At 39.8% G+C, this 27,507-nt stretch overlaps 1 protein-coding gene across 6 annotated transcripts in view; it reads left to right on the top strand.

Moving 5' to 3' along the window:
* The window catches only part of SIK3 (SIK family kinase 3), a 242,380-nt gene that overhangs the window by 119,429 nt on the left and 95,444 nt on the right, over window positions 1-27,507 (top strand). For all 6 annotated transcript variants that reach the window (XM_062197073.1, XM_062197070.1, XM_062197074.1 and 3 more), the window contains exons 2-3: window positions 13,691-13,807; window positions 17,079-17,142. In XM_062197073.1, coding sequence (XP_062053057.1) covers window positions 13,691-13,807; window positions 17,079-17,142 — 181 coding nt within the window. The remainder of the gene's footprint in view (window positions 1-13,690; window positions 13,808-17,078; window positions 17,143-27,507) is intronic.

Below are 27,507 nucleotides of genomic sequence, written 5' to 3'. Positions count from 1 at the left end.
GGTTTCCCACACAGGTGCAGGGCCCAAGGACTTGGGCCATCCTCCACTGCCTTCCCGGGCCATAGCAGAGAGCTGGACAGGAAGAGGAACAACTGGGACAGAATCCGGTGCCCCGACTGGGACTAGAACCCGTGGTGCTGGCACCTCAGGCGGAGGATTAGCCTAGTGAGCCACAGTACCGACCGTAAATGTACACTCTTATACATATAATGAGTGAATCAACAGTTTGGGCTATTGTGGCTACCTTTTAACTGTTAATTCAGTTCTACCTTAATTCTTTTTTCTTTTCTTTCTTTTTTTTTTTTTTTTTTTTTGACAGGCAGAGTGGATAGTGAGAGAGAGAGAGAGACAGAGAAAGGTCTTCCTTTTTGCCGTTGGTTCACCCTCCAATGGCCGCTGCAGCCGGCGCATCGCGCTGATCCGAAGCCAGGAGCCAGGTGCTTCTCCTGGTCTCCCTTGCGGGTGCAGGGCCCAAGGACTTGGGCCATCCTCCACTGCCTTCCCGGGCCATAGCAGAGAGCTGGCCTGGAAGAGGGGCAACCAGGATAGAATCCGGCGCCCCAACCAGGACTAGAACCTGGTATGCCGGCGCCGCAAGGCGGAGGATTAGCCTGTTAAGCCACGGCGCCGGCCATCTTTTTTCTTTTCTATTTGTTAATTTTCCTAAATTGGTTGTTGATGGCGAAAATCAGTTTTTTAATAGTTGCATTATCCAGTATCTTTAACAAAATTTAAAGTTCCTCCCATGACAGAAATTGTTTTATTTTGTTTTTGAACAGTTGGTATAACACCACATTGAATTCTGATTCCTCGGTCCCAGGTCCTTGCCTATGACTTTAGTAAATCCATTGTTTTTTTGTAAGGAGTACCAACCTTATCAGTAGAAGACAGATGATCATCAGTATCTATTTGGAGTGTGAACAAATATAAGAGACAAGATAATGTGGTATTGGGATTAGAAGAGGCATATAGATCAATGGAATAGGTTTGAGAGTGCAGAAATAAAACTTTATGATCATGATCATTTGACTTTTGACAAGGATGCCATGACAATTCTGTGGGAAAGAAATATCTTTTCAACAAAGATGCAGGGACAGGTGGTTATCCACATGCAGAAGAGTGAAATTGGACCCTTGCTTTACCCACCATAAAAAATTACCTCAAAAATGCATCACAGACATAAATGGAAGAGCTAAAACTGTAAAACTCTTAGAAGAAAATATAGAAGTAAATCTATTAGGCAGTGGTTTCTTAGATATGACACAGGGACAACAGGAAAATTAGATAAATTGGATTACATTGAAATTAAAAACTTTTGTGCTGCAAACAGTTCCCTCAGAAAAGGGAAAAGACAGTCCCAAATTAGGAGAAAATATTTGCAAATCATGTGTCTGAAGAAAGGTCTTGTATCTTGAATGTATAAAACCTGTATAATTCAATAGTAAAATGACAAATAGTTAACAAAATAGATAAAATATTTGAATATGTTTCTCCAAAGAAGCTATGCAGCTGGCTAACAAGCACATGAAAAACGCTGGACATCATTAGTCATAAAAACTACAAACCAGAACCACAATGAGATACCACCTCACACCCATTTAGATGGCTATCATAAAAAAGGTGGACAATCACAAATGTTGGTGAGGATGTAGAAAAGTGAAAACCCTCTTGTATTGCTGGTGAGAGTGTAAAATGATGCAGCCACTTTGCCATTTCTTAAAAATATCAATGAAGTCCTTACTGGTACACATTGCAACATGCCTTGTACCTTGAGAAGCTTTGCTGAATGAAAAGTCAGAAAAGCACCATATTTTATATGATCTCATTTAGATGAAATATTTAGTATAGGCAAATTTAGAAAGATTGATTAGTGGGTCACTTAGGGCTGGCGGATGGAGAGGGTTGGGGGCACAGGTAATGACAGCTAAATGGGTATGGGATTTCTTTTAGGGAAGACAAATTTTCAAAGTTAGATTGAGATGATATGAATTTCATCCAATGAATATACTAAAAAAGCATGGGATTTTATACTAGAAATTGGTGAATTTTAAGTAAAAGATGTAATGGCTCCATAAAGCTATTTTACTAGGATACAAAGAAAGCAGAACTCTTGCTAAAGGATGATGCTAATGTGATTATTTATCTTGGCCTTATTCTGTTAAATATTTGAGAATTAAGAAAAAAAAAAGGCCTGCTTTCAGAAAGAATTTCAGGTCTCTTTAGTAAAAGACCAATAGATTAAAATTTAAAGTAATATGAGCCAAATAGTGTCAGTGGGAAAGGAAACGGATATTATTTTATCAGAAAACTTAGACTAACTATAGGTACCACAGTTCACTAAGCTTTTGCTTTCCGGCAGTTCAGGCAAACAAAAGCCATGATGAATTTTTTCATTTGCATTATTAAATAAAAGGAACTAATATAGCTGAGAAAACCTATTCCACAGCATTAGACTGTAAAGTGAAGCTTAGTAACCTGTCCATAAAACTGTTTAAAAAACAAAATGATTTGTCAATGCAAAATTTTAGAACGATTATAAAGTGTTCCTCATATGGGAATACATTTTAACCCTGGGTATATATCTAGTGAAAAATGTTGTTTATTAAGATTGAAGGAGGGGGGGTTAGGGAGGAAGGGCTCTATAAGCATTAAATATTAAATAGAAGTTTTGTAACAAAATAGTTTGAAGCTTAACTTGAATGTAGTGCCATAAGAGCCAGGTATTTCATTATGATCTTTGAAATGAGATACATATGGCTGTCTTAAAATTTTGATTTTTTTTTACTTTTGAAATTATGTTTTAAATTTGAAGGAAGAGAGAGAAAGAGGGAGGGAGCGAAAAAGAGGGAAAGAGAGGTAGAGATAGAGATTGCCGACTTGCTTGTTGACTCCTCAAATGCCACAACAGTTTGGGCTGGTCCAGGCCAAAATTAGGAGCCTGGAACTCCATTCAGATCTTTCACACTGGTGGCAGGGACTCAAATCCTTGAGCCGTCACCTGCTGCCTCCCAGGGTGTGCATTAGCAAGTAGCTGGAATCCAGAGGTGAGCCCGAACTCCAACCCAGGAACTCCAGTCTGGTACATGAGCATCCTCAGTGACGTCTTAACTGCTGTGCCAAATATTTATTTTTAGAATAGTTAACTATATATAGTTATAGATACAGTAGAGTTCCCAAATAGCCCATATGCAGTTTTCCATGTTATTAATGCCTTACATTAGTGTGATAAATTTTCATAATTAATAGAGTAATACTGGTATATTATTAACTAAAATTGTTATATCTACTTTTTTTTCCTAATTTCTTTTTTTTCCTTACCAAGATCCTATCCAGGATATCATTTTATATTTAGTCATCATGACTCCATAGGCTGTTCTTGAGTGTGACAGTTTCTTAGACTTTTCGTGTTTTTGATGACCTTGATAGTTTTGAGGCATGTTGGTGAGGTGTTTCATTGAATGCTTGTCAATTGCAACTTGTCTGATGTCTGTCATGATTAGGCTGGTCTCATAGTTTTAGAGAGGTAAAGAACCATTTCATCACATCAAATCAGAGGCATATACTGTCAACATGACTTATTATTACTGTTGATGTTACACAGAAAAGGTGTGGTGTAGAACACCTATAAGTAGGGCAGAATCTTTTCTCAAGAAAGAGCTTTGGTTCCACTCGTCATGAACTCTTCCTTGAAACTCCTAGAGTCTGAACCATAAATTATGGAAGAAATTTTCTTGGCCTAAAATCTCTTAGAGGTAAGAGTTACCTACATCTTAAGGAAGCATAAGGTGTTAGTCTTCTATCACTGTGAAACAACTTATCATAAACCTAGCAGCTTAAAGGAGTGGACACTTGGACCTGATTCGCCTCATTTTCTTTTATTTCAAAACATTTATCTAACAATTACTATTTTGTCATCATATCACTTTCTCAGATATTGTTTCCTAACCTTAGAATTAAGCTGTCAATCCCTTTCTGAACATCTCACTCTTCTGCAATTCTGTCAATCTAAAATAAATTCCTAAAAATGGAAAATCAGATACTGTTATTGTGTAATATTTTATAACTGTTGTTTATTTCTTCCTTTTCTCTATTCTTTACTTTCTTTTTAAAAGGTATCTTTTTTATCTGTGTCATTAAAGTTGTAAACCTACAGACTGAGACTTGATTTAATATTCTATATACCATACAAAACACTATTGGCACTTTGTAAATGTCAATAACCACAACAATAATGTCAGTATGCCTGAGTGTTGACCATACTATTTTAGAAACACTCCTGGGACTTCTGGTTTCTGAGAGGGTAAATGTTAACTAGGGAATTATTGGAACTGACAAGCCATTTCCTTTTTGTCTGTAAAATTTCTCTTTTGTGCCTTGAATTTCAAATAATTACCAGGGAATTTCCTTTGCTTCATACATCTTTTATTAAATATACACAATATACCATGTTCCAACACAGAAATACTTCCAAGAATAATCTATTTATCATTCTATTTATATTCTCTTACTTTTAGTAAGTTCTCTATTCTCTATCCCATAGACATTGTAAATGCTTCAACTGTTTTGTATTCACCATTCAACACAGCCCAGAGAAGTAGAGAAAAATGGGCTGCCCTCCTATAAAATGCTAGATATTTCATTTTCTAAAAATTTTTTAAAAGATGTAATTTGAAAGGTATAGTGACAGAAAGAGAGAGAAAAACACAGAAAGATCTTCCATCTGCTGGTTCACTGCTCAAATGATTACAATAGTCAGGGCTAGGCCAGGCTGAGTCAGTTCCATCTGGGTCTCCCCTGGGGGTGGCAGGAGCTCAAGTACTTGAGCTGTCTGCTGCTTGCCAAGCACATTAGCAGGGAACTGGATAGGAAGCAGAGTAGCTGAACTTTAACCAGCTCTCTGATATGGTAATGTGGCCATCCCAAGAAGTGGCTTAATTCTCTGCCACAGCGTCCATCCCAATGCTGGAAATTTTAAATTATGCTTATCAGCTACTTCCCTGGGAGTTATTGAAAGGGTGACCCTTATCTGTGTTAGCTATGCTGAGTCATCTTCTCTTTAGTTGACTAGCTAGCACCTCTGAATCCCAGCCCTTTCTTGGGTTTGATAGTGGTATATTTCCCCAGAAACACTTGTGATTGGTGTGTGAAATGAATAAAAGAATCTGTTTTTTTCCAAATATGCATCTTTGCTATGCCTCTTAGTACTTGATTTACCCATTTAGTAAGAACTGAAATATGGACTCCAACTAAGAAATTGGTTCCAGTGCAGAAGTTAGGAGCTTCCCAAGGATATGGCCAGTCTATATCATGACTGTGGTCGTGTGACACATTAGTAATCACGCCCATTTAGTGCCTGACAGGTTTAGCTTGAGTCCAGCTTGTCTGGCATGTGTTGACTTGGAGTTTCTTTAAACCTGTTTTCTATTTTCTAGTAAGTTTAAAAGAAACATTTTTTCTTTCTTTTTTTTTTTTTCCATCAAGGTTGATTTTAAAGGCATTTTATATCTTTTCTAGCTAGTCATTCTCAGCTGGGTCCTGTGAAAGATTAAGTCTTATAGAAAAATATTGGAATGACTATTTTCTCAGTTCTCCCAAAGGTGATACTATTCTAAAAGCATGGAAGAGAAGTTAATTCATTTTATACTCATATAATGAATGCTTTGGGGCAGATGTTCTCCAGATTTGATCCAGAGACCCCAGACTCTCCAAGACTTTTTCAGTAGGATCTCCAAGGCCAAAACTCTTTTCATAAATTAAACTAAAAATGGTGCGAGCATTTAGCTTTGTGGTTAAGATACCTTCATCTCATATCAGAGTACCCAGGTTCAGCGCCTGATCCCAGCTCCTGACTTCATTTTCTTGCTAATGCACACCCCTGTACCCATGAAGGAGACCTGTATTATGTTCCAGGCTCCTGCTCATGGCCATTTGGGGAGTAAACCAGCAGATGGAAGACCTCTCTCTCTGTGTCCCTTCCTCTCCCTCTGTAGCTCTGCCTTTCAAATAAATAAAATAAATCTTATAAAGTAAAAGGAAACAGATGAAATTAATTTAAATAATGTTTTTTTAAATTTTTTGACAGGCAGAGTGGACAGTGAGAGAGAGAGACAGAGAGGAAGGTCTTCCTTTTTGCCGTTGGTTCACCCTCCAATGGCTGCCGCGGCCGGCACGCTGCGGCCGGCGCACTGTGCTGATCCAATGGCACGAGCCAGGTGCTTCTCCTGGTCTCCCATGGGGTGCAGGGCCCAAGCACTTGGGCCATCCTCCACTGCACTCCCGGGCCACAGCAGAGAGCTGGCCTGGAAGAGGGGCAACCGGGACAGGATCGGTGCCCCGACCGGGACTAGAACCCGGTGTGCCGGCACCGCAAGGCGGAGGATTAGCCTAGTGAGCCGCGGCGCCGGCCAATGTGTTTTATTTGTATTATTTGCTCTATAATATAATTTTTCTCTATGTAAATATATAGAAAAAATATATACAGATAATATATATAGTTTATAAATATAATTATTTTCTCTATTATAATAATAATTATAAACATATATCAATGAAAAGCTTACATTCTTTTTAAAGAGCTATATCTTCTACATCTAGTGGATGCTTTACATTTATAGCACATCAGTTTGGAACTAGCTGCATTTCAATGCCCAGTAGTCACTGAGATCTAGGCCATAAAATCTTCTAGAGCTGAGCTGAGCTAGCATGATCTGTAGTAGATAAGCTTTGTAATATAAATAGAGAGTAAACATATTGTTATAGAAATTTAATATAATGACATAAGTATATTGAAAAAAATTCACAGTGGCAAAATGTTTATCTGCCTAAACTTCAAGAGATTTTAATGAGAAATAAAACTTATTTCCTTAACAGAATATTGCAAAAATAAACTTTTGCCCAAACTGTCATAATGTTTTCTCTTTCCTTCTTAAAACCATACAATCTGTTTACTATATTCTGTGAAATTATTGCACATGTATATGCATGGCAGTTAAAGGGAATGCTCTTTCTATGTTTGAGGAAGTTTTAGCACTTGTGGCCTTTGCATTTTCGTTCTAAATGGTACATATGTATATTTTAACTGTCTGTTGGTCATGCCATATCCCAAGTCCCTACTTTAGCCAGTTTACTTTTGATGGGAAACATTGAGGAGGAAAGGTGGTTTGTTTTGATCTCATTACTGAGCTTTTCCTGATTCGCTAGCTTTTATTCTGTCACATTATCTTGCCTGTGAATGTGGTGTCAGAATATGCAAGTGAATTATTGCGTGTTGCAAAGAAACCACTATTTTTGTGCACTTCTTTCCCTATGAGCATTACTATGTTTGCAAAAATGAGGTGAGAGTTTTAAAGGAACTGTGGTTTTTAGAAGTGAGATCTAAAAAGGGGGAAATGGCTGTTTTCTCCCTTCTAGAATGAATAATAAAGAATTATGACTTTAATTTTGGCATGACCTGAATTTAATTTTTTTTCTTACCATATGACAGAAAAAAAGAGCTTGTCAATGAAAATGTCTGAGGAGGGAAATTCTCAAGGACTTTCACAGTCTGTCTATTACAACATATTTGATTCAATGCCATATTTAATTAATGTTAGAATGTCAGTTAAAAAAATCATGCTCTTTGCAAGCTAAAAGAATTCTGTGCATAACAGGCAAACCTAAGAAATCCATCATCTTTTGGTAAAGTGTGAAGTTGCCTTCTTGTCATAATTTTCATATGTAAGTACAATTTTTATGATTCATAGATTTTTAGCCCCAATCTAAAAACATACTTTTTGAGAGCTTGGCTTCTGCTTACCTACCAATTTACCTTTGCTATGAACAGATTTAACTTTTCAAGAAACCAGTATTTACTTGAAGCTAAAACCTTTATTATATGGCCTCTGATAATCTGTAACTGTGAAAATTCAGGCTCATTAATCTGTTCAGGTACTCTCAAAATAATCCTGTGTGCCAATCATTTGCTCTGTGCCTTGCTAGTTTCTCTGTTCCATTGGTATTCTCCCACTGTTTAGAAAACCTTCGCTCTGTGGTTTGCAGCTGAGCTCTAGAAAGTTCCCTTCTGTGTGCAGTGGTACTGTCAGAGGTAACTGTGCTACTTCGTCCTGGGTGTCAGCTATGTGGGAAGGGAGATTGCTTGCTGTGAAGAAGCAGGCTGCCTTCTCTCGGGCACAGCCCCCAGGGGTCAGGTCTAGCTGTGGGTTCCATCCTGTGGCTCAGTGTGACTTTTTTGAATGGAATGCATTTCTTTTTCCATAAAGCTCTGTTTCTTCCATGTTCTTCCCACATCAGCTGGCAGCAGCCAGTTGGTTCTGAAATCTGCCCACAAATTGTTAGCTGTTTTGTTTCTTGTCCCCCCAACTTGCCCCCAGAATAAGAGTCGATGTATTTCAGATCCTGGATTATATTGCTTTGTGAAACAAATCTAATTTTTGCTAAGGAATGCCTAAACTTGATTCCAGAAAAAGCAAAATAAAAGCAGTACCTGTAATTAATGTATGTGGTGGTTCTTTCCCCCCTTATCCATAGGGAATGTGTTCCAAGAACCCTAGTGGATGCCTGAAACTGGATAGTACCAACCTTATACATCTGCTTTTTCCTGCACCTGCCGCACTTGCTTACCTATGAGCAAGTTTAATTTATAAATTAGCCTCAGTAACAGATTGACAGCAGTGACTGCTAATGAAATAGTTCTATCAGCATGTGCTACATGAATGTAGTCTTCTCCTTCAATATCTAATCATGCTGAAGATCTTTTGCAACCTCAGCATACAATTTTTTCTCTCTCCTTGTTTAAGTGATGGACTTTCAGATTTTCACTCAAAGAAAGCATTTTAATGGTTTTTCTTTGACATTTTGGAGTTGCCAACATCACTACTCTGCTGCTTTTGTGACATTATTCAGTAAAACACCTGAACTCAGCTCTTCAACACCATGACGGTCAGTGTGATAACCGAGATGGCTATTCAATGAATAACATGTGGATGCAAGTGGATACAAATAGTGTGGATACATTGGACAAAGGAATAATTCACATATGGCACAGGATGGTATAGGTGGAGTGAGATGGTGAGAGAATAATCATGCTCCTGGGAATGGCATGCAAGTTAAAATTTTTGAATTATTTATTTCTGGAATTTTCCATGTAATGGTTTTGGACCATGGTTTGCTATAGCTAATGAAAACTGTGGAATATGAAACATTGGATAAAGGAGGATTGCTGTATTGCATGTTTACCATGTACCGAGTATTATACTAAAAAGTTTGCATGCATCAGTTAATTTCCAGCAATCCTTTAAAATAGGTTCCCTTTTTGCCCCTATTTTATCAATAAAGAGCCATAGAAAGATTCAGTAACTGGCGCTAAGTTACACATTAAGTGATTTTGGTCCTTGTTTTTGGTGATATTTTTAATTGCAATGCAAAATTTCACCTATGGGGTCTTGTGGAATCTTAAGTGTCACTGAAGGATAGATAGAAAATAGATTTATTTATTTATTTATTTTTTTTTTTTTAATTTGTGAAGCAGAGAGAGAACACCAAATGAGAACTGTCCTACCTGCCTACTTACCACTTCACTCCCCAAGTGCTTTCAAAGCCTGAGACTGGGCCAGGCCAATGCTAGGAGCTGAGAAACTCAGTCTAGGTCTCCCACATGGGTGACAGGGCCCCCTCTCACTTGAGCTAACACCTGCTTCCTCCCAGGGTGACATTAGCAGGAAGCTGGAATCAGGAGCAGAGCCAGGATTTGAATCCAGGGACTGATGTGGGATGCGGGCCTCTGCACCACGAGGCCAAATGCCTTCCCTTGATGTTTAATCTGTTGGAATGTTTCTGTGTCTACCTTTGATGAATAAGTTAATGCTTAATGCAATTTCCCCTGAAAAGATAAGAATACAGTTCAGCATGTGAGACCATATTCCCTTTATGTGAAGTCAGATGTACTTGTTATAAAATCCATAGTATACCTTTTAATCTTTATAAATTTAAAACTTTATTAGTTACATAGTATATACTATAAGATCCTAGTAGCCAACTTGGTTCTCGTAGATTACTAGGTTTCATTTTCGCTTTACGGTTATGAAGGGTTTATTGCTTTAGAATGCTTATGAAAGTGAGAGTGAGTCCACTGTGAATCAGGGACTACCCCAATTACAGTGTGGCAGGACTGTTCTGTTAGGAGTGAAAAAGTGCAAAAATTTGGTCAGTTGTATTCAGTTGCCTCCCCCCACATTGAAGTACTTTGTACATACCATCAATTAATAGGGCATGGGTGAGAGGAGGGGGATTTTTAGGTATAATATTTAGATAGCTTTTGCTCCGTGCCCCCTTGTGCCCCTTCCCCCCGCCCCTGCCACCCCTTCCTCTCACTCCCCCACCCCTGCTGTTGTTAAGATAACATTCCTAGCCATGCTTTCCAACCTTCTCACCATCATGACATAGTTCTGTGGTAAACAAATGAAGCTTCTTGCCTAGAGATAACCTATTGCCACTTACAACCCATTTCTAGCACAGGTGTTTGAAAAGTTCTGCTGTAGGCATATGTCTGCAAGTTTATTTTTTAAAAAGGTTTATTTGGCCGGCGCCGCGGCTCACTAGACTAATCCTCCGCCTTGCGGCGCCGGCACACCGGGTTCTAGTCCCGGTCAGGGCACCGATCCTGTCCCGGTTGCCCCTCTTCCAGGCCAGCTCTCTGCTGTGGCCCGGGAGTGCAGTGGAGGATGGCCCAAGACCTTGGGTCCTGCACCCCATGGGAGACCAGGAGAAGCACCTGGCTCCTGCCATCGGAACAGCGTGGTGTGCCGGCCGCAGCGCGCTACCGCGGCGGCCATTGGAGGGTGAACCAACGGCAAAAGGAAGACCTTTCTCTCTGTCTCTCTCTCTCACTGTCCACTCTGCCTGTCAAAAAAAAAAAAAAAGAAAAAAAAAGAAAAAAAGAAAAAAAAGAAAAAAAAAAGGTTTATTTTATTTATTTGAAAGACAGAGTTAGAGAGAGAGAGAGAGAGAGAGAGAGAGAGAGAGAGAGAGGTCTTCCATCCGCTGGTTCACTCCCCAAATGGGTGCCATGGCCAGAGCTGAGCTGATCCAAAGCCAGGAGCCAGGAGCTTCTTCCAGGTCTCCCATGTGGGTTCAGGGACCCAAGGACTTAGGCCATCTTCCATTGCTTCCCCAGGCCATAGCAGAGGTGGAGCAGCTGAAACTCAAACCAGCGCCCATATGGGATGCCAGTGCTGCAGTCCAGGGCTCTAACCTGCTGCACCACAGCGCCAGCCCTCTCTGCAAGTTTTCTAGGCTTGTTGCAAATATGAAAGCACTCTGTATACTACAAGGTACATGTCTCTGTAGGATTTTATGAATAGTAACTATTAAGATCTACATATTCCTTCTCTAAAGAAACATTGTGTACCATAATTTTTTTTTGTTTTGTCATGGAAGCTGTCCTGAAAGAAGACTAGATGCCAGACCAGTAGCTGGAGTTGAAGTCCTATATGTGATCTGGTATAGTAATGAGAAGTAGAAATATTGGTGGTCAGTAGTCATGGTTCAAGACTTCTTAGAGAAGATCAGGCTTTTGGTGAGATTTGTTCATGATTCCAGTGGTTCCCCTCATTGAATTCTCCACCCTCTTTTCTGCCTACCCCCAATAAGTTTGTAGTCAGATTCTCTTTTCTTTGTGAGGCCTTTCCTTATTATGTCTATGTCTTCTTTTCCAAGTGAAGACCAGTCTTCATCCTCTGTACTACTAATGCTTCATACATAGTTCTGTTGATTATCCTTCCAGAGCTGTGTTGTTCTGTTTCACACATCTCTTTTCCCTGCTGGATTGCAAGCTCTTTGCAATCCTTGTAATTGTGGATATCCCCACATCATTTCATCACATCTCATCAGTAGGCAGGGCTTAAATGCCCTTTGAGTGGAGCAGAAATCTGTTTCCTTGTGTCTTTCTCACATTATTCCTCGTCTTAACATCCGAAACAACTCCAAATAAAGTTACTTTAAAATTTATGTATGTATTTTTATTTTTTATTTGAGAGGCAGGGAGACGGAAAGAGATCTTTGAGCCATTGATCCACTTCCCAAATGCTCATCACAGAGGCAGGCCAGGCCAAAACCAGGAGTGCGAAATTCCATCAGGGTCACCCATGTGGGTGACAAGGACCCAAGTACTTGAGCCATTATCTGCTGCCTCAGCTGAGGAGCTGGGACTCCCAGGTACCCCTATGTGGGATATGGGCATCCCACATGGCAACTTAACTGTTGTGCCAAGTGCTTACCCCTGAATAAAGTTACTTTACAGTAGTCATTCATACATTTGAATCATCTATCAAGTGTAATTCCAAACAATATGTGTTTCTCTGAACAAACATTTTTAGCATTGAAAGTTTGCCTTCTTCCATGTGTGGACTCAGAATATTAAGATTTGGAGAAAACTAGAATTTCCTTCATCTAACTAATATTGAGTATATGCTGATTAAAAAACTGAAACTGAGATTTAGAGATATTTTAGGAAAATATTTTAAGCATTTCAATGAGAATAATGAGGAAGTTTAGGTTTAGTAGATTAAAGTAATTCATTTTTTTAAAAATGTATGTGCTACTGGGTGTCTTCAGACTAGTGGGCAAAATGGAAAGCTATGTTTTATGCTTAAGCAGTGTATGGCACAGAAAGATCTGACTCTTACAATGTTAAGAATTTCTCTCTAAAGCCAATCTACCTGCATCTCAATGCTGGATCTGTTACATATGTCCCTCCATTTCCATATTTATAAAACAAGGTTAATATACTAATAATTTGGGTATTATGAGGTTCAAATGAGTTAGTACCTGCATAGCACTATTATACCTGCCACATAGAGAGCATATACGATAAGGTAGTTGCCACAGCTGCTACTTAGCCTTCCTGCTACTACTACCTCTGTTACTGAGCTCTACAAGTACCTCACGTGATGTGAAAGTTCTGGTGGAGCCCTACTAAAAAAATCATGCACTTGCGATATAGGCTTCTTGCTTCATGAATGGCCCTATACTCATTCTTTACACTGAGGCAGGATTTGACCCAGAGTGTAACCACATCCAGGGAGTGATGAAGTGTTTTCTCATACAGGTTTTACTGTATAAGCCATTTAAGAAATAGCAGAAGACTCATTAGCTTTCGAAGTCTGTTCTTCTAAGATGAACTTGCTAGAAGTTCATTTCTTGTCTTTTTAAGAGAGTAAATTCATTGTCTTCATTGACATTCTATATATTAACTACTGGCAGCTTGTATTTTATGCAATATAAAATTTAAAGTTTTTTAACTAAATATTTATTTATTTGAAAGGCAGAGTTACAGAGAGGCAGAGGCAGAGAGACAGAGAGGTCCTCCATCTGCTGGTTCACTCCCCAGATGGCCACAACGGTCAGAGTTGCACTGAACTGAAGTCAGGAGCAAGGAGCTTCTTACAGATTTCCCCCGTGGACGTAGGGGCCCAAGGTCTTGGTCCATCTTCTACTGCTTTCCTAGGCCATAGCAGAGAGCTGGATCGAAGTGCAGCAGCTGGGACTCCAACTGGTGCCCATATGGGATGCCAGCACTGCAGGTGGCAGCTTTACCTGCTATACGACAGCCCCGGCGCCTTAAAGTAGTTTTAATTTTCCTTCCTGAACTGCTTTTAATAATGCGTCAGAGTAAACGTTTTTCCTCTTTTGTCAGGTTGCCATTAAGATCATAGATAAAACCCAACTGGACGAAGAAAACTTGAAGAAGATTTTTCGGGAAGTTCAAATTATGAAGATGCTTTGCCACCCCCATATCATCAGGCTGTACCAGGTAGGATTACTAGTTATGTGGTGAGTGGCTATGAAGAACCTAGAGTGATTTGCTGTATCTGTGGCTGCCTTTGAAGGAAACGTGGGTGGGTTAGCATGAGCAACTCTGTTTCTGTGTTTGTATGTTTGTGTCTATCCTACCCTTCTATTGTCATACTCAGTACTTGGTAGAATTTTCTTGTTTCCCCTGACTGTTTACTAGTGAGGCCTACCTTATCCAAGTAGATCTTAAATTTGATGCTACTAGTAGCAAAAATTACACAAAAAAATTATTCAGAAGATGATGAGAATTTATTTAGGTCAGAATCCTAAATCAGGATGGGAAATCTAAAAGGAACAGAAACTTTTGAGACAAAAAGCTAGAGATGAATATAATGTTTTTTACATTATTTATTTATTATTTTCTGTAATCACGTTGTAAGTTATGGTAACGAAATATTTTAACTTTTTTCATCAGTTAAAACCTACCTCTTTTCTATTCTAGTAGAGTCCTTGACTTTTCTAAGGTAACATTTAATTATTTTGATAATCAAGATGAATTCTTTTTTTTTTTTTTTTCAGGCAGAGTGGACAGTGAGAGAGAGAGACAGAGAGAAAGGTCTTCCTTTTGCCGTTGGTTCACCCTCCAATGGCTGCCGCAGCCAGCGCACTGCGGCCGGCGCATCGCGCTGATCCAAAGCCAGGAGCCAGGTGCTCCCATGGGATGCAGGGCCCAAGGACTTGGGCCATCCTCCACTGCACTCCCGGGCCATAGCAGAGAGTTGGACTGGAAGAGGGGCAACTGGGACAGAATCTGGCGCCCTGACCGGGACTAGAACCCGGTGTGTCGGCGCCGCAGGCGGAGGATTAGCCTATTGAGCCGCGGTGCCGGCCGATCAAGATGAATTCTATACAATAATAGAGATTTCTATTTCAATTTTTTTTAACATCTTAAGAACATGGATATTTCATGCCATCATTAAAAGGATTCCCTAACCTTACTGCAGAAGCAGTAAATCTAGTGACTGGAATTTCAAGCCAGATAGGAGAGGGGGGACCTCACCTTAGCAGGCTGATAGGAGAGATATTTTAGGAGAGGTTGGGCTTTGGGGTGCTTCTCAGATTGCAGTGTGTTGGCAGCCCCGAGCTCTGCTTCTGTTCAGGGCCAGCCCTGTTCACTGCTTTCTGCCAGAACAGACGTCTCCTGGTTCTGAAGGAAGTGGCCACCCACTCTGTTCATTTGCTGTTATTAGTTTGCAGTAAATTGTTACTGCCCCCCAGACTTGGGACCGTGTGTAGGAGTGGAGAAAGCATGGATAAGGTACAGTGGGCAAGCTTTCAGAGCCTTTCATTTTTATGGCAGTGAGCAAACATACTGTGATTTTAGGATGTGTGGTTAAGGCTACAGTTGTAGACTTCTTCTCTGGCATCAGCTTCTTACATAAGGAAATGAATTAGGTCAGCAGGAACAGATTTGTTGAAATTTATCATATTAAATGATGAACAATACCTACCCCAGAAGCAAACTTATGGAAGCTTCCTGGTGTTGCCTTGAGACCTAGATCTGTGAGTTTGCAGGTGCCTAATCTTGGCTTCTTTCCTGTCTTTGTAGACTGAATAAACTTCTTGACCTCCCCTTGAATAATAAATTGTGTTTAAATAATTGTAGGACTTAGGCTGACCTTTCTCAAGAGATTAATTTCTAGATATGAACCTTATAACTGAATTCCGCAAATTTACAGTCTTACCCAAGGCTTCATTAGCCTGTAATAATCTTCATACTTTCAGCCTTGGCTTTGAACAATGCCTTCTTTTAAACTTTAATTTTGCTTTCTGGCAACTAGTATTGTAAGTGAGAGATTCTGAACTGCCTAAGTGAATAGCTGGCAAATTGTCTTCATATGGTATCAAGGTGGTTTTCAGGTCAGTCTCCTCAGGTTTATAAGGTGACAAATACAGATAACTGTACAGGAAACAGTTTCTGAACTCCTGAAAAGTTTTAATAGTAAAAAAGAACATTTGCAGTTAATAAAAGGCCTTGAAGTGCAAAGGAGAATAACATTATGACATTATTTTTCTTTCTTTTTTTAAAAAGATTTATTTTATTTATTTGAAAGACAGAGTTACAGAGAGAGGTAGAGACAGAGAGGCCTTCTATCTGCTGGTCAACTCCCCAGATGGCCGCAGTGGCTGGAGCTGCACTGATCTAAAGCCAGGAGCTTCTTCCGGGTCTCCCACATGGGTGCAGGGGCCCAAGGAGTTGGGCCATCTTCTACTGCTTTCCCAGGCCACAGCAAAGAGCTGGATTTGGAAGTTGAGCAGCCAGGACTCAAACCAGTGCCCATATGGGATGCTGGCACTGCAGGCCAGGATTTTAACCCACTGAGCCACCGCGCCAGCCTATAATAGATTATTGATAGTGTTCCTTTGATGAGTGAGAGGGAGGAAACTAGAAAGAGGAAAAAATGCTCGTTTGTTTATATACTAGGCATTTAAAATAATTATAATGAATATATATACCTTTATATTATTAATTTAAAATGTATTCATTAGAGAGAAAGAGGGAGCACTCTCATTTAGCTGGTTGGTTACCCAAATGCCCAGAACAGCCAGGGCTGGGCCAGAGCTGAAGGTGAGTGCTGGGAATTCAACCCAGGTGTTTCATGTAGGTGGCAAGAGCCTAATTACTTGATCCTTCACTGCTTCCTCCTACGGTCCAGATAAACAGGAAGCTAGAGTCAGGTGCCAAGACAGAATCCAAATGAGTAATTTATGTTACTTAAAGGATTGAATATTTTAAATTATTGCTCCCCTTTATTGAATAAAACTGCAAAGGGTAGGAAAGTTGTCATTTGCATTTAAAAAGAAAGCCATTTATGGTTTCTGTGCCATTCTTAAGTGAGTCCCATTATTTTCCCTGTTTTCATTGAGTGTTTTGGGGGTGTTTTTGAACTTCAGGTTCTTGATGTTGAATGTGAACTTGTTCTGGTTGTTGGCACCTTTGCCTCTCAGTTTTACACAGCTTAGCAGACTGCAGAGACCTCCTGGAACAACAAGAAAGATTATATCCTTCAATTAGTAAATGTCTTACACTTTCAAGAACTCGGGAGAATATCTATCTTCTCCCTTTTTTCTTAACATTATATCTGTTCCACCTAAAATATTTTATATTTCCTTTGAGTAATAGTGATTATTAATATTTCAATGACAAAAGAGGAATCATTCGTTTCTCTTCCTATGATATCAACCTGTCATTTGTGTCACTGTCTGTCACTTTCCTGCCTTTGTACCAGGTTATGGAGACAGAACGGATGATTTATCTGGTGACAGAATATGCTAGTGGAGGGGAAATATTTGGTAAGTACATTTACTGCATTCTTTAAACAGCTATTGAGCACAGAATGGCAAACCTAAAATAGCTGTTCTGTGCCTTTGTCACTTGAACAGCTGTCACTTGATGCTGTCCTTCCGTCTGCCGTTTCCTACCAACAGAGTAATTTAGTTTTTTTGACTCACCTAATAAAATCCTTCTAACTTCTTTATTTCCTAAGCCGAGGTGTTTTCTTTGTTTCAGCTGGATGTTGACAGTTCAACTCAGAGTTCTCCAAAAACAAACTTTCCTTCTGAACATGTTCTCTCCTATTGCTGAGTTCTAACTGAGGTCACCAAGTGTGACAGAACCCCCACAAGTGTGCAGGCTCTGCTGTGTGAGCAAGCAGTCTCCCCCTAGTACATTCCTTATACTTTGTTTAAATATAACTTATAACTATATTCCCTACCATGTGTTCATAGCTCTCTTTGATGATTCTTGTAATTTTCAGAGTTTGCCTTCAGCAGCTATTTTTTTCTCTTTAATTTATTTACCATTAACACAATATCATAATCAGTACAGTTTGTTACTGGCAAATCTGATTTTTTAGGTCCTAAAAACTGGCAGTATTTTTTGTTTTGGCAACAGTGATAAATGGAGCCTAGTAGGGGTAAAGGGTAAACTTTGTCTCTCCCCTCACTGCACCTTTTTAGCAACTAACTTGTTTGCCAGAGTAGGTTTCTTTTTATATATTTTAGATTTATTTAATTTCTTCATTTTTTTATTTTCTAGAAAATAATTTGATCATTTAAAATATATTTAAAAGTATGTAATCACTTGCAAAATAGAACTTCCAATTGGACATTTGTGGCTACCTGGGGTGTGTGTGTGTGTGTGTGAAATCTTCCCGTGCAATCTAATGGTTTTTGTGTCTTAAAAACCGGCAGAATAAGTGCTAGTTGTTTTTAAAGGCAGTTTCCTTTTTCTTAATTTTATCTTTAATTGGCTTTATGTATGTCCTTTTATGCTAAAGCTATAGCAATGAAATGATATTGCTAATCAGAATATAGTATTGGAGATGATACTTTATTTCAAAGAAATTAAAGCATTAAAAGGATTAAAGAATAGCATTGTCTGTCAAGAGGATATACCAGGCTTTTACTATGTATAATTATATGCCTCCTATGCTTTGGAAATGCTGACTCGTTTAAGACAAAGAAATCTGGTAAAATAAAGACATGGAAATCAAAATATTACTTTGATCGTGAGAGCTGAAACCATAGAATTCTGTAGAGGTAAGAACAGTAGTGCAGATGCTGTGATTAATTTTTGGAGATCATTGAAGTCTTACTCGTGGTTATGTGGGAGTCTGTAAACCAGAAAATAAAAGCATGATAAACAGTATTTGGAGAGAGAGAGAAATAGCAGTTATGTTTTTTGGGGAGTACACTGTGGTCTGACATGCTATGTATGTCTTATAAAACTACCTTCATTCAGGCCATCTATGTACACAAAAGCCAACAGACAAACTTCATTATCTGGATACCTTTTACAAGTTTTATTCTATAACTAAAGCAAAACATCTCTCAAATCCTTGCGCTACTTACTGTCTTATCTCATGGAAAGACATTTATTTGTGGAAAAGCGATGGTAATCTTGGGAGAAAAGAGATCATGTCATCTAAATGTTCATAATAATCTAAGAACCAAACACAGGATACATGAGATCTGCCTTGCTCTTTAGGAAAGCAGATTTTAAAAATAGAGGAAAGACAATCCTCTGTCACGAACTCTTTTGTGGCAATGTAGTTCAAGCGGAAGCAGACAGGATAGAAAATTTTGATAATGTTATTTTAAACGTTCGTATATATCAGGGCCAGTGTTGTAGCATAGCAGGTTAAGTCACCGTCTGCATTGCTGGCATCCCTTATGCATGCTGGTTCAATTCCTGGCTGATCCACTTCGATCCAGCTCCCTGCTAATGGGCCTGGGAAAACAGCAGAGATGGCTCGGGTATTTGGGCCCCTGCCACCCACATGGGAGACCTAAGTGGAGTTTCTGGCTCCCAGCTTCTGCCTTGCCATCCCTGATCATTGTAGTGTGATCATTGGGGAGTGAACTAGTGGGTGGAAGGTCTGTCTCTCTGTCTCTCCCTCCCTGTAACTCTACCTTTCAAATAAATAAATATTTAAAAAACATACACTTATATATTTAAAAACGTGTAATTATGTATTATGTTATGATACATATAACTATATTATTAGTATTATTTCAAAAGATTCAGATGAAAACAAAAGTGGTGTATTTCCTAAGAAATCATTGACTATACAAAGTAGGACTGTCTCATGAGGTCTCATTCTAAAAAGTATCTGTGTAAAAGATGAGAGGATGGGTTTAATGAAGAACATGAGCTTTGAAGGTAGTTAGAGCTACATTTGAATCAAATCTCTGCCATCTGTTTGCTGTTTTACCTGGAGAAAGTTTACTAAATGATTCTGTGACTCAGTTACAACATCTGTAGAAGGTAAGATGTATAGTATTTGCCTCATCGTTGTGAAGGTAACATTACATATAAAACATAATCACCTTCTGTCGTGGCTCTGCTGACCTGATTTCTAGTCCTAGTAGAATTGGTGAAAACAGAATAAAACAAATAGCCATTTACAGTCTCTGGAAGTGATACTAAAGCCAATCAGCAAATGAAACTTTTATCAAGAATGTCTGTGAAATTCAGTTAGAGTTCTTGGTGTTTGCATCAATACTCCTCCCACTTTCTCCTTGCTGTCTCTGGGAGATGGGCGTTCCAGTACAGACTACTTCAGCCAAGAACATAGGGCTTCCTCCTCTCTACTTCCCTCTCCCAACACCCGGGCAGATTCCTTTCTTCCCAGAAAGAGCAGGACATCAGCATTTCTCATCTCATCCCCAGCGACTTGTTGCTGAGGCTAAGTCCTAAGGGGATGTGTTGAGAAATGGTTGTTCCCTTCTGCCCAGTCCGGACCTGTGGGACTTGATTGCAGCAGGCTGGTATTACTGGGACCAGATTACTCTTGCCTGGGGCAATAACACAGTAGTGGTTCCATGCCTGGAGGACCTCCAAGTTGCTGTTCTCTCTCCTACTGCTCACTCAGAGACAAGCTTGCCATGGCCTCAACCCTAGCTCTGGAGACCTAACTCAGAGATTTTACCTGGGGAGGAAAAACAGACCATAAAACACACAGTTTCTTATTCTTAACACAGGCCAAAATGGCAGTATGATAATTTCCTGGAGAGAACCAGGCAATAAAACATTGAGAAAGAGCTTTCCTGAGGTCAAAACAAAAGTAAGATACTGATCTCAGAAACTATTCCTTCAAGAGAGCCAGAGTTTGATTGTATTATTTGTGAACCAGTTTATATCCCAGGTTATTGTTCAGAACATTAGAGCAATCAGCCAACATTTAGTGGAGTTAAACAGCTGGATATGGTCAGGAAAAGAGAATGAGTCCTGCCAGATTAACTGTGGGCATGCCAAAGCTATGTCTCTCAGAACTATAACAGAAGCTGAACACTGGGTGTATGGAGGGGATAAACTTCAATGAAAGAATGCAGCTAGTCAGAGAGCAAATTAATAAGCAGATGGGGTAGGGGGGTACAGCGTAAAGGTATACCACTGCCTAGAGGTGCTATAGTATATTAACTAAAAATGCCCTGTTAGCAGCATCAACAGCAAAAATCTTCAAGGCTTGAAAAGAAAAAAGAAAGGATGAACCATAAACTGGATAAAAATCAGGCAACTAGAATGGTGTATCAGAGAGACTAGATGTCAGATTTATCAGAAGAAAAAAACTTTAAAGAGTTATCATAAACATGATCACAAAAATAAGGGGCCTCACATTTAATGTAGTAAAGAAACATGAAATGATAATGTAAGGACTGGTGCTGTGGCGCAATAGGTTAATCTTCTGTCTGCAGTGCTGGCATCCCTTATGGGCACCAGTTCAAATCCTGGCTGCTCCTCTTCTGTTCTGGCTCTTTGCTGTTGCCTGGGAAAGCAGAAGATGGCCCCAGCACTTTGGCCCCTGCACCAATGTGGGAGATCCAGAAGCAGCTCCTGGCTCCTGGCTACGGATTGGCTCAGCTCCGACTATTGCGGCCATCTGGGGGGGTTAACCAGCAGATGGAAAACCTTTCTCTCTGTCTCTTCCTCTCACTGTCTGTAACTCTACCTCTCAAATAAATAAATAAATAAAATCTTAAAAAAAAAAAGTGGATAAAGAGTTAAAAAACAATAATGTCACTTAGAGAATATCAATAAGGAGAAATTATTAAAAAGAACCAAATGAAAATTAAAGAGTTGAAAAAAGTAGAATAACTGAAATTAAAAAAATCATTAGGCTCAGGTATAGATTTGATTGGCAGAAGAAAGAAAAGGCAAACTTGAAAATAAATCAACAGAGATTATGCAGATGAAGAACAGAGATAAAAAAGAATGAAGAATAAAAAACAAAGCAGCAATGTGTGCATGATGGGAGAGGGAGAGAGAGAAGGAACAGGAAATAATGGTTGTAAACTTAACAAAAAACAATAATAGCCTGGATTTTCAGGAAGTACACGAAATCTGAGTAAACACCGATGCACAGACACATCGTGGTGGGAATGGTGAAGTCAAAGATGGGAAGAATATTGAAAGCAATGTATCAGTTGAAGGAAACCCCAGGAAGAACAACAGCTGACTTCTTAGCAGAAGCTGTGGACCATGGAAGGCAATGGAATAACATTCAAAGTGCTTCAACAAAAATGTGTTAACCAAACTCCTGTATCCCGAAAAACAGTCTTTCAAAGAAGAAAGCAAAATATCTTCAAGTAATTAAAACCAGAGTATTTTTGCTGATAGATCCACTTTACAGTTAAAAGAAACACCAGTGGAAATCCCTTAGGCTGAAAGCAAGTGACCAAACTTGTAATGCTTTTTTTTAAAAAAAGATTTTATTTATTTATTTGAGAGAGAGAGTTACAGAAAGTGAGAGGGAGAGACAGAGAGAAAGTACTTCCATCCGCTGGTTCACTCCCCCAATAGCTGCAATGGCCAGAGCTGAGCCCTTCCAAAGCCAGGAGCTTCTTCTGATCTCCCTCGTGGGTGCAGGGGCCCAAGCACTTGGGCCATTTTCCACTGCTTTCTCAGGCCACAGCAGAGAGCTAGATTGGAAGAGGAACAGCCGGGACTAGAACCAGTGCCCGTATAGGATGCTGGTGCCATTGGCCGAGGATTAATCTAATGGGCCATGGTACTGGCTTCCAAATTTGTAATTCTAATCCATACAAATACAAGATGGGAGAACCAGCAAAGATAATTTTGTGATTATTTTTATTTTTATTTATTTATTTATTTTTTGACAGGCAGAGTGGATAGTGAGAGAGAGAGAGAGACAGAGAGAAAGGTCTTCCTTTTTGCCGCTGGTTCACCCTCCAATGGCCGCTGCAGCCGGCGCATCGCGCTGATCTGAAGCCAGGAGCCAGGTGCTTCTCCTGGTCTCCCATGCGGGTGCAGGGCCCAAGCACCTGGGCCATCCTCCACTGCCTTCCCGGGCCATAGCAGAGAGCTGGCCTGGAAGAGGGGCAACCGGGATAGAATCTGGTGCCCTGACCGGGACTAGAACCTGGTGTGCCGGTGCCGCAAGGCAGAGGATTAGCCTGTTAAGCCACGGCGCTGGCCAATTTTGTGATTATTAAAGAAGAGGTGCATGTTTTGGTTCATTTCTTCTTTTAACCTATTTAAAAAGAAGAAATATTGGGGGCCGGTGGGTTAATGCCCTGGCCTGAAGCGCCAGCATCCCATATGGGTGCTGGTTCTAGTCCCAGCTGCTCCTCTTCCGATTCCGCTCTCTGCTATGGCCTGGGAAAGCAGTAGAAGATGGCCCAACTCCTTGGGCCCCTGCACCCACATGGGAGACCCTGAAGAAGCTCCTGGCTCCTGGCTTTGGATAAGCACAGCTCCGGCCGTTGCAGCCATCTGGGGAGTGAACCAGTGGATGGAAGACCTCTCTCTCTCTCTCTCTCTCTCTTTTTCTACCTCTTTCTGTAACTATCTGTCAAATAAATAAAATAAATCTTAAAATACAATTAAAAGAAGAAATAATATATACATAATGCATTGTTAGGCCTATAATATAATATTTGTATTACATATCTGCCAATGACAGTACAAAAGAGACATGTAGGAGAAAAACTGCATTGGACTAAGAAAATTATTACTGATGGTAAAGTAATAACTATAACAATATATTGTTTGTTTTATAATACTTAATGTGATAGGTATAAAACATTACTACAAATGATGGCAAAGAAATAGAACTACTGAAGAGTGACATTTTTATACATCACTGGAATCAAGCTGGTATAAATTAGAAGCCTGTTTGGAGGCATTAGGTAAGGCTAGTATTTTGAGAAACATAGCTTTCAAGAAAAGAATGGGAAAGATGGTAGTTTGAACAGGAAGTTGTTTGTTCAGAGAGAATTCTGAATGGGTATCTGAAGTTTCTTGATGTTTTGCAAGCAAGGCATTGACTGCCTTCCTTACAAACTACCTTCTTTCTTTCTTTCTTTTTTTCTTTATTTCCTTCCTTCAAGATTTTATTTATTTGAAAGGCAGAGTTAGAGAGAGGCAGAGAGAGAGAGAGGAGAGAGGTATTCCATCCACTGGTTCACTCCCCAAATGGCCTCACTTGCCAGAGCTGGGCCTATCTGAAGCCAGGAGCCAGGAGCTTCTTCCTGGTCTCCTACACGGGTGCAGGGGCCCAAGCACTTGGGCCATCTTCCACTGCTTTCCCAGGCCATAGTAGAGTGCTGGATCAGAAGTGGAGCAGCTGGGACGCAAACCCGTGCCCTTACGGGATGCTGGTATTGCAGGCAGTGATTTTACCTGCTATGCCACAGTGGTGGCTCCAGACTGTCTTTCTTAAAAAAATGTTTCTACCCTTGAAAAATTGAGATAGTGTTTCTCTCCAGAGCTCAAAGATAGGTTTGTTTATTACCCATTATAAAATATTTAAGTTTCCAAAGTTTAGGGTTCCTCCCCTATAATGTACTCTACTATGTGTATGTATTCCCTTTTCTTTTGTTCTATGGGAATTACGAATTGGGGAACTGAAGCAAATATGTTGCTGCCCATTCTGCTTGTTGTTTCCAAAGTAACAAAGTCCTTTGTCTCTGACCTGAGCAGAGAGGAGATCATGTCTTCTGCCAGCATCCATGAAACTGACAGGTTAATTTCCTAAGAAGGGCAAAATCTCAGAGCCTCTTGGTGCTTGATAAAGGAGTAAGGGAGAGTTTGTTGTGCTTCAATTTGTTACATATAAGACTTAATTCTAGGTTGAGATGAAAATGCAGTAGTGAGAAAGATGAATTGGACAATAACTGATATGGAAAACATAATTTATACACCAAGATCCATAAGAAGTGGAGGTAATTCAGCTATGAGGATAGTTGTAAGGAATTGGTCTTACAGAAGAAAGTAAAGGAAAAAGGTGAAAAGATGCTTGTGGCTGCAGATAATTTTTTAGATATCAGAATGAGAAGTACAGAATATCATGTCTTTGTCTAATTTTCCATTTGGAGTAGAATATGAGGTCATTAGCTGAGAGAATAGTGACCTGGATCAGGGAGAAGGGGAAATTAGTTCCTGGGAGGAATGAAAGCCATTGTGTAATCAGGACTAGGTAAAAGAGTAAAGTTCCTAGAGATAGGAAACTATGATTTTGTTTCATTATACAGAATTGAATGCCCTCAATAGTGCTAAACTACCTATAAGTAAGTGGGAAATTGGATTGATCCAGTGTTGGTGTTTACAAGACATGAAGAGAAGAGATAATTTGTTAAAGATATTGAGGCCACTAGTGATAATGGATCCCTGGGCTTAGGCTGGAAGGGGACAGGGTACTCAAGTGAGACCAGGATGAGTGGTCTTAATAACTTAAAAAGCTAGAGATCTAGATTAAGTTGAAAAAAAGTGTTTTGGGTTTATGAGTATAAAATATACCTCAATACAGCAACTACTGGCCACATCTTGCTATTGTGCATTCAAAATGTTACTAGTGAGAAACTGAGTTAATAATTTAATTATGGCCGGCGCCATGGCTTAACAGGCTAATCCTCCGCCTAGCGGCGCCGGCACACCGGGTTCTAGTCCCGGTCGGGGCGCCGGATTCTATCCCGGTTGCCCCTCTTCCAGGCCAGCTCTCTGCTATGGCCCAGGAAGGCAGTGGAGGATGGCCCAAGTGCTTGGGCCCTGCACCTGCATGGGAGACCAGGAGAAGCTGGTTCCTGGCTCCTGGCTTCAGATCAGCGCGATGCGCTGGCCGCAGCGGCCATTGGAGGGTGAACCAACGGCAAAAGGAAGACCTTTCTCTCTGTCTCTCTCTCTCTCTCACTATCCACTCTGCCTGTCAAAAAAAAAAAATTAATTTACATTTACATTTAACATCTGTGTCATTGTGTAAGTGTTTTAAGCCAGCTTCTAGAGTTAACCAACCAGAGTTAGAGAGTACAGACTCCAACAATCACCCGTCCTCTGGCAGCAACCGCAAGTTTGGGAAATCCCCAAAACCACCTTCTGGTTTAATAAGGTTTGAGAAAGACTCACTGAGAGCTAATATATTCACAGTTGTGGTTATTACAGGCAAAGCATACAGATTAAAATCAACCAAGAGACAAAATGCAGAGTCCAGGAGAATACTAGATACAGAGCTTTGATTGTCCTCTCGCTATGGAGGCAAGATGTGTTACTCACCTGGTATCAGTGTGGAACAATATGTAGAATACCGCTTATCAGGGGAGCTCAGCTAAGCCCCTGTGTTCAGCTTTTTTATTTTACATAGGCCTGATTGATTGATTGCCTTCATGATTGATCTCTTTGTCCAGATCAACTGATATTGATGACCTGAATCCCCAACACTAAGATTGTTAATCTTTCTAATGTAGCCATTCTCTACCCTATGACCTTTTGGGTGTGACAAGTCCCAATCTGAATCATATCGTTAGACTCTCTGACATGCTGTACATCCCAAGGTGTCCAAGCAGATACTCCTAGCTCACATGTATTCCAGGGACCCAGACATCATTTCCCAGAAGCCAACGAAGGCCAGACCTTCTCTTTGGGCAAGGCCTATTTCTTCAATATAGACAATGTTAAATATTTTTCTGTTGAACATGGCTTTTATTTTAGTAAGATTACATTTCACTTTGGCTATAGGTAATTTAGCATCTCAGTTGTGATATAGGTGTAAAACACACACTGGATTTAATGTATTAAAAATGAAGCAGGCAATATATATCATTGATAAATTTTATAAAGTTTTACTTGAGAATTACAGAAAGAGAGCACCCTATCCACTGGTTCATCCTCCATATCCACTGGCTGATCATCAGAGCTTGCAACAACTCTGAATTGGGCTAGAAACTGAAGCTGGGAGCCACGAATGCAATCTAGGTCTCCCACATGAGTGGTAAGAACTCAGTCATTTGACTATTGCTGCTGCCTCTCAGAGTCTGCATTAGTAGGAGGCTGGAATCAGAAGTCAGAGTCAGGCATAAAACCCAGGCATTCCAGTGTGAGACAAAGATGTCTTAACTGCTGAGCCAAACATGGAGTCCTCATGGCTAATATTTATATTGATTACATGTTTAAATGCATTTTTAAAGTATTAGTTACATAAAATAAGTTACTAAAATTAATTTTTAATGAGCAGTTACTTTTAATGCAATAACTTAGAACATCCTATATTCTATAAATGGCCCTCATATTCCTGTTTGATTGTATAGATCTACAAAGTTATGATAAGAGATTAGAATGTCAGAGGTAACATAATGTCAAAGGCAAGTCCAAGATGTGGCCACAAGATAAGTTGCTGAACTTTGATGGAATTATATGTCACGGGAGAAAAGAGGGTTTTAAGGTACCATGACACCTAGCTGTCAAATAAGTTATCTTCATAGATGCTGACATTGGCTAGGTAACTGGCAGAATCTAGGTGGAGCATAGAAAGAATGTTCCTAGATTGCAGTTTGTAGCAAGTCTACCTTGCGACGTCTTAACATGTAGGACACACTCATTAAATTTATCTCATGTGTCACAATGAGATAGAATCAGGTTAATTATGGAGTTATCACGTTATTCTGTAACATGTTTTAATTAAGTGAGTTTTTGACACGGAAGGAAATCACATTTTTGTTTTCCAGAGGCCTTCCAGAGAAAGACATTGAAGATTATGAGTTCTAAGCGGTGTCATAGGCTTCAATAAATGGTTATGGAATGAACATTTATTAGTAACTCAGTTACCTTATTGAGATGATTATTGCTTACTATATCATAACAGGGGCAGCCATGAGAATGTTGGCCTGTTTAATATTACAAACTGAATTCAGAAATTGGTTAGT

Source organism: Lepus europaeus, chromosome 7 (assembly GCF_033115175.1).
Source record: "Lepus europaeus isolate LE1 chromosome 7, mLepTim1.pri, whole genome shotgun sequence".
Classification (NCBI taxonomy): Eukaryota; Metazoa; Chordata; class Mammalia; order Lagomorpha; family Leporidae; genus Lepus; species Lepus europaeus.
This window is presented reverse-complemented; position numbering and strand designations above follow the sequence as displayed.